We start from the raw sequence: 7555 nt of genomic DNA on the forward strand, positions 1-7555 counted from the left end.
ACAACAATATTCTTAAATCATACCTTTTAATATAAACTCTTTGTAATTCTCTATTCTAGAAGAGGCCACTAACTTACGACGATGTATTAGGACCATATAATGAGATTTTAATATTTTTTTTATTTTGAAAATGAAGGCATTATATTATGAGAACATCATTTACTACTACTTTCAACCATAGATTAAAGGTCGAAACAATAGGGTCATTTAATGCATTTTACGATTCTAATTAGGATCTTTAGCTAGAGGTGCAGAGGCATAGTTTTTGCATCCTTTTCTTGAGGCCATCCATGCTTTTTTTTTTAGCTTCCATGTGTCATTCTCTGCTATACCATTTCTTAAAACAGCCTAGCCTTAAGCGGACAGCTCCACAGTATCTTCAGATGGAAGCGCCTCCTTCCTCCTCAGGATGGCAATTAGCCATCCTATCCTGGGCTCCACACACAATTGCTTCTGGCCTGCTCTGTGATTGTCTAAAAATGTGATATTGATGCACTAAACAGTTTGTTTCTGTCATGACTGATTAGTGTCTTTGTTGCAGCTCAGACGTGCCAGCTCCACAGATAAAACTGGGATGCTAAGAAGCGTTTGTGTCGTGTTCATGTTTGACCCTCAAGCTGAAAAAAGCAATTATAGCCCAACTGGCATTACAAAAGAGTTGACAAGAAAGAAATTGGGCATTTTATGTAGGGAGGACTAAACCATTGGCAGAGTTCGAGAAGGAGATATTTCTGATTTGCCTTGTTCTTAAAAATTGTCTTTGCAAGTTGGTCTGCTCTATGATTATCTCCTAACCAGTTGTTTCCTCACTGCTTCACCTCTATCACAGAGGTTGCAGAATTCACCAACCCTTTTGGCTTTTCTTCTCCCTGTCTTGTAATCAATGCCTTCCTCTACGGATAAGTACTCCAGTTATTGATGTTCCCCATGATGGCTGCTCTGGGACAGCAGCCAAGCAATGTGTGTCTCCTGATCCAGGGTGACTTATCCTTGTCCGCTATTGGCTGAGCCACTCAGATTGCAGCCCTCTTGGTGAACTCAAGTTCACTGGGGGAAAAAAATGATACCTCATTTGGTCCTGCCAAATTTAGCTTACATCACAGAGAGGATGCAAGACAGAAATCCAGAATTAAAGAAAACTCAAATGTTGTTTCTCAGTTTTTGTCATGCATCTTAGTTTCAATGCCATACTTTGTATTTATTGTTGAACTTTGTAACAAGATACTAACATTTAACATGGTTGTGATTATCAGTTTGACCTTTAATTTCTCTCTCTAGCAGTGGAAGTTAAATTTAAAAATTAACATATTAAGACTTTTTTTTTTTTCAACTCCATTTTAGACAGCGTTTTTGCTCTTGGATGAGAGGTATAGAATTAAATTTTTTGTTTCATCATGGCAGGTTAGTTTTTGTTGTGATGTCACCAACTGGTCTCATTTTCTTTTACTCTGTACCAGTGTCAGGTAATTGCAGATATGCACTTAGATGGGATGATAGGCAGACTTAGGTAACTAATGTTACAGCATAATCTTCTTGCAGATTGTATACTCTTTTATAAAGAGATAAAACTATTAGCTTTATTTAATATCATGCAATATATAAACCAGAAAGCACTTGGAGAGCATAGACCTCTGTGAAGCAGCTCATTTCCCTATTACATATTATTAAGGGATTCTCTAAAAGAATATTGAATCCTCTTCATAATCTGGATCTGGCTCACTAGCTAAATTTAATGGGTTCTATGTTGGGATGAGACACAGCTGTGGAAAAAATTTCAGAGTAATCCATGCCCAAGTTTTTGCATAATTTTGCTAACCAACAAGCAAACCAACACTACCAAAAACATTGTTGGCAGAAGTAAGTAAAGTAAGTAAACTTTATTTGTATAGCACTTTTCACAGACAAAGTCACAAAGTGCTTCACATGATAACATAAAAACAACACAAGCAAAAACAGATAAAATGCAATTAATTGTAGTGGTTGTGGTTATGGTTCTGTTTAAGTTTTAACTTTGACTTTTCATTGGTTTTATTTCCATTTTGTGTTATTCTAGTTATTTTTGATTGTACTTGTGTTCTTAGATATTTCTTGCTTGCCCTCTTGAGTAAGTCTCCTTTTCCCAAGCTCCCTTCTGACACCTCTGTCCACACCTGCTTCCAATCTGCAGATTAGCCGGGTCTTTGTTTCCATTTCCAATGTATACACCTCCTGCTCAGTTACTGTTTGCTGGTTTGTCGTCATTTATTTACCCTTCTTATAAGTTCTTCTGGACTTCAGTAATGTGTTAGATTTTGTGGATTTGTGTTTGTGGATTTTTGATTCTTTCGCCCTTTTTGGATTATTAAATCTGCAAGAAAGCACATTCAGCTTCAGTCTCTGCATTTGGCTCCTCCTCTCAAACTTCCACCCAACCTGACAGTAATACGCTGCTGATTCTTTAATCTAAACAAACACAGAAACAATACAAGGCTTTTCCATCCTTACAAATGAACATTTGGCACTCCACACATGAGATCATAAAACTTATGCACTATTCAAACAAGGAGTGCAAAAAAAAGTGACTCTGGCTAAAAAATAAAGCATAACAGGGATATAATCTACATAAAATGTAAAAAAATTGCAGTCTCTGCATTTCACCCATACACTTTGGGAGCAGTGAGATGCCACTGTGCGGCGCCCAGGAGCAGTGTGGGGTTAATGTTCTTGCTCAGGGACTAAGAGTGAAGGCTCTGTGGATAAAAATGGGCACTTTTCTTCTCAGAGCACAAGAGCACTGCTCTAACCACTAGGCCTACACTCACCATTTATTCAACAATCATTTGTTTATAATTTATTCCAGTTTGTAGCTGCATTAAATGCAGTTATCTAATACTCTAAAAAAAGATGGCAAGATAAGAAATGCTGAAAAAGCAGTTAAAGAAACATTAGTCCATCAGTGTTTAATATGGTTCTTATGAGGGACCTTTAGTTGTTTAGTAGTTATTAGTTGTATAAATTCAAAAATGGGCTGAGCTTCTGTCATCTTGTGAATGTGAAAAAATCATTGTTGCAGAGAGAGTATTAGAATAGTGAATATTATCAATAAATAATAACATTGGGTCTTTTATTTAAACTGCTTTAATTTGGTAACAATTACCATGAATGGTTTATGTGGTGACCAGAGTTTGAGACAAAAAATAATAATAAAATGTCTCTAAGGTTTGTGTTAAAAAAAAAAACTAACAAAAAAACTAGACTGAGAATAAGTAAACAATATAAGTAAACTATATTAAAAATAATTAATCTAAATATTTCGACTCCTGAAGAAGTTTGATGATATAGGGAAAAAAGCTAATTTTAAGCTAGTTTATAAAATATGTTAATTGTTCTAATTAGGGTAAAGGTAAACAGGTTTTTTGCCATAGCCATTGAACAATGACTTCTCTTCACAGCCGTTTGGTAATAAGTCATGTGTGTCAGTTTGCCACTGCTTTCTGTGCAGATGTTTCTTTTGTTGGATGCGTCCTACAAACAAGCATTACTCTTTATTATTTATCTGCTCTAAGTTAGGAGCTTGTTTTAATGTATTTTCTAAAGAATCTCCATTTGGCCGGTTTGCATTAAGACCATTTATTCAGGCATAGTAAGTTGAGCATTGCACCTCCATTCAATTTTAGGGATTTAACATTAAAAATATAACTATACAATTAAATGTACGAAACCAAACAAACTATTGAATACTTACACTTATGAATATACAGTGCTGCTCTGACTATAATTTACAAAAAGGGGTTTAACCTTCATACATTAAGTCTTTCTAGGCTAGCTTCACCCATGATCAACTCAAATAGGAAAGCTTAAACTCTTTATTCAGCTCTCTGACTGTGTTTTTGCTTTGGTTGTGATATGTCTTCTGTGTCACAGAGCCCTTCCCCAGGGTGGAGCCTCAGATCTGGAGGTCATCTCCCAGCAGGTGGAGGACGACAACCAGTGCATGGCTCCAGTCCAGCTAGTCAACTTCACCTACAGAGACTTGCCTTTGGCCGCCCTGGACATATCTCTTGCTGGATCTCAGCTCATCTCCAACCCTGATGAAGAGGATAACAGAGATGGGTAGGATCCCAGTGTAATGAGAGTAAAATGTTAAAGCTGAACCAATAGTTTCACCATTGTTACATCGAGGAAGAGTTTGTCTATAAAAGAATGATGAAACTACACCTTTTTCCTTTTCACCTTTGAAAAAAATAAAAGCAATGTAGATAAATATGAGGAAATCAGAAATATCTTCTATAGGATACATCAAAGCTAAATTTGGGACCCTGACCTAGTCTATATTCCATGGCACAGAAAATAATCTTCAACAGTGGAAGCCTCATAACAACTGCATGCCCCGGTACAGCTGTCTATGTTGACCTTGAAAGCAGACAGTAAGATGCTAAATGTAGTTTCCAAAAAAAAAAAAATACTATTGATATTAAGTGCATGCCTCTGCAGAGAAAGGCTTCAGCAGCTAAAGTTTGCAGGATAGAATAGAGAATAGGGCAGATGCATTAATATTCTTTAGACCGATTGAATTATATGGACACTGTAACAGAGGATGAGTTTGACAAAAATCAAAAAGAACATTCCTGGAAAAGAAACTAAATGCAAACTGTGAATAATGGAGTTGGACATGTTGTGGTTTAGGGATGCTATGTTGCAGCAGGACCCGGCCAGCTCACTATCATGGAATCCCTTTTATTTGAGAACATCTATTAAACCCTAAGTTGCAGTGACTGACAACCTGCTTGTAAAATCTACCAAGGGCTGAAGGCGAAGCCTAAAACCTGATCTTATTGTGTTTGTTCAGTGTAACATGAAAAAAAACTACAATAAATTTCTCAAAAATTTTACAGCTAAATGTAAGGAGTAGGTAAAAAGTTCCCTAGTCCAATTTCAGTGAAAGTGTTTTAAAAAAAACAGTTTTCCTTCAGTTTTTATTTGTAATGAAATCTGTTTCTTTTCCAGAGGAAGAAAAATAAGACATAAATGTTTTTATAACTTAACTTCCTAAACACTCAAGGGATGTTGTAATGCCTTATTTCCAGTAAATCAAGTATCAGTAAGCTGGAAACAAGTTAATTAATAAAAATGACCCATAAGTTATCTGATATACATAATTACCATTATCATCTTTATTGATCACTGCAACTTACATGTTACAGCAAAATGTGCCCTTTCTATTTAACCGTTAGGGAGCTGTGGACCTCCACTGTAAACCCCCCACACAGCATTGTTCGACAAAAGAGTACAACAGTGAATCAGGAGGCAGGTGTTCGCCCTCTTACTGCTGGATAACAGGATGTAAATCATTTACCAGAGGGGCAGTCTGTGAGATTTAAACCAGAGAATTTACATCCTTCTCAGGATGCAAGCACCTTGCTCTAACCACAAGGCCTCAACTCCCCCACATAAAAAAAAAAACAAAAAAAAGGCTGAAATGTAATTACATATTGATTAATGTTCTGGGTATTTGTGCACTATGAAGAAGATATCAGAGATATTTTGTCTGAGCCACCATGTCAGCTATTTGTGTCAAAGCACTACATTCCTAATTATGGCGGAATTGCAATTACTGCAATCTATAATCTACCCTGCTGGTGACAAGCTCCGCTGTCCTGTTCTTCATTGCTTATATTTGCATTTTTTAATTATACCTGCCATGTTGAATCATGCCTCATTTTACAATAAAGCCTGTTAGACGACGATAACTAAAAATAAATGAAAAGTCAGAGCATTCCCCCTGCCCATAAGGCCTTCTTGTTCTGGTCTTTTTTTATTTTTATTTTTTTTGTCGTAATACTGCAGTCCAGTGTTCTATAGGAGAGGATAAAAACCTTCCCTGATCACCTCTGTAAGCAAGTTCTTTTGGCTTTCCAGTCAAGATGTGTAACACACTACCCTCCTGGCATGCTATTATGTTGCCATCTATACAGAAAAGTAGACAAACAGCATAAGTTTAATCAGAGCATCTAGTATCTGATCGTCAAGGCCCCTGGTGCCTAAACACGGTCATCTGATGGCCGACTGGACTTTGCCTCTTTGGCCCAGTTGAAGCTGCAGGCTCTGTGGGATGGAGGGAAGGGACAGATGGATCCTTTCCCACACACACGCACACACACACACACACTCAGCCTCTTAATTTACCTCACTGTCTTGCCCATATAATGAATAGAAATCCCGCATTTACTGCATTGGCAAAGCAAAGGGAACAATCCGACAGCTTCGCAAAATTATCGTCCCAGCAGGCGCTTTTGTGTGACATCATATGAAGCTTATGGCCCCTGGGATTTGGCAGTGTGCAATGGAAAAATCATGCCGTGCTAAGACATCTATTGACGCTATTTAATAAATCAACAAAGCAAAACCCTCTGAACATGAAGGTCGTAGTGCTTTGAATAGCTTTTCACACACATTTAAGAATTCACATTTTGCATTACATTATCACATTATATTTGCTTTTTATGTGACTGATCGATACAAAATGACACTTTATTGTGAGGTGGATGCACATTTTGTTAATTCTGCAGAGCCCACTGTGATATTTGGAGGTCATGTAAAATACAGTATTGGCTTCATAACCTTTATGATGCTATAATATGTGGCCTGTGTTTATGAAGAGTCTCCTCTTCACGATTTTCACATATAGAAACTCAGGGTTTGGTCTTCTGAGATCCAAATTAATAGGCACTAAATTTCTTGTGTGAACAAAAAAGACACATGTAATTAATTTTGGTGTTGGGGGTTATCTACAAAGATTGTGAGCACCAGTGAGAAGTGTTGCAAACTGTTTGCTGCAAACTGCTGCAGACTGTTCTATTTAAATTCAATTCAATTCAGTTAATTTCTATAATGCCAATTCACAACACATCCCAAGGCACTTTAGTTTACAGAGATAATATAACCAGATCATGCAGTAAAAGGGATTAGAAGTTTTCTATCTAAGGAAAACCAACTGATTGCATCGACTCATTGACTCAAAGGCAATCCCTCACACCAAACATACTTGTTGCAACAGTGGAGAGGAAAACTCCCTTTTAACAGGAAGAAACCTCCAGCAGAACCAAGCTCAGTGTGAGGAGCAATCTGCTGAGGCCGACTGGGGTTCAAGGAGACAGAAGCAGAGATACAGAAAGAAGCAGGGACACATAAGGCAACAGCAAGGCAGACAAGCTTCAGGCCAGCTCCCACATCAGAGCATGAAAGAGAGCACATCCAGTTAGTTATAGTCAGAGAAACAGGACTACACTGAAAAACATGCCCAGCTCCAACATCTATAAACAAAGGTGTTGACGGCAGCAGCACAGCTAATATTTCTCTCAAGGATGGTGAGAGCCAAGCAGGAACAGACCAGATGTAGCAACTATGAGAAAAAGCACAGAGAGCGTAGCGTTAGAGATTGAACTACCAAATGCTGCAGAATGGGAGAGTAGTGATCGAGTGAAGAAGAATGGTGAAAAAGGGGTCCCTATGTCCTCCAGCAGTCACAGCCTATAGCAGAATAACTATAAAGATTGTTCTGGATAACCGGGTGTCT

General features: G+C 37.7%; 1 protein-coding gene across 1 annotated transcript in view; it reads left to right on the top strand.

Annotated features, from left to right (window-relative positions):
* The window catches only part of tmem266 (transmembrane protein 266), a 47377-nt gene that overhangs the window by 6931 nt on the left and 32891 nt on the right, over window positions 1-7555 (top strand). The window contains exon 3 of the mRNA XM_015378953.1: window positions 3904-4092. Within this exon, the coding sequence (XP_015234439.1) occupies window positions 3904-4092 (189 nt within the window). The remainder of the gene's footprint in view (window positions 1-3903; window positions 4093-7555) is intronic.

Source organism: Cyprinodon variegatus, unplaced genomic scaffold, assembly GCF_000732505.1.
Source record: "Cyprinodon variegatus isolate N-32 unplaced genomic scaffold, C_variegatus-1.0 Scaffold182, whole genome shotgun sequence".
In the NCBI taxonomy this organism is placed as follows: Eukaryota; Metazoa; Chordata; class Actinopteri; order Cyprinodontiformes; family Cyprinodontidae; genus Cyprinodon; species Cyprinodon variegatus.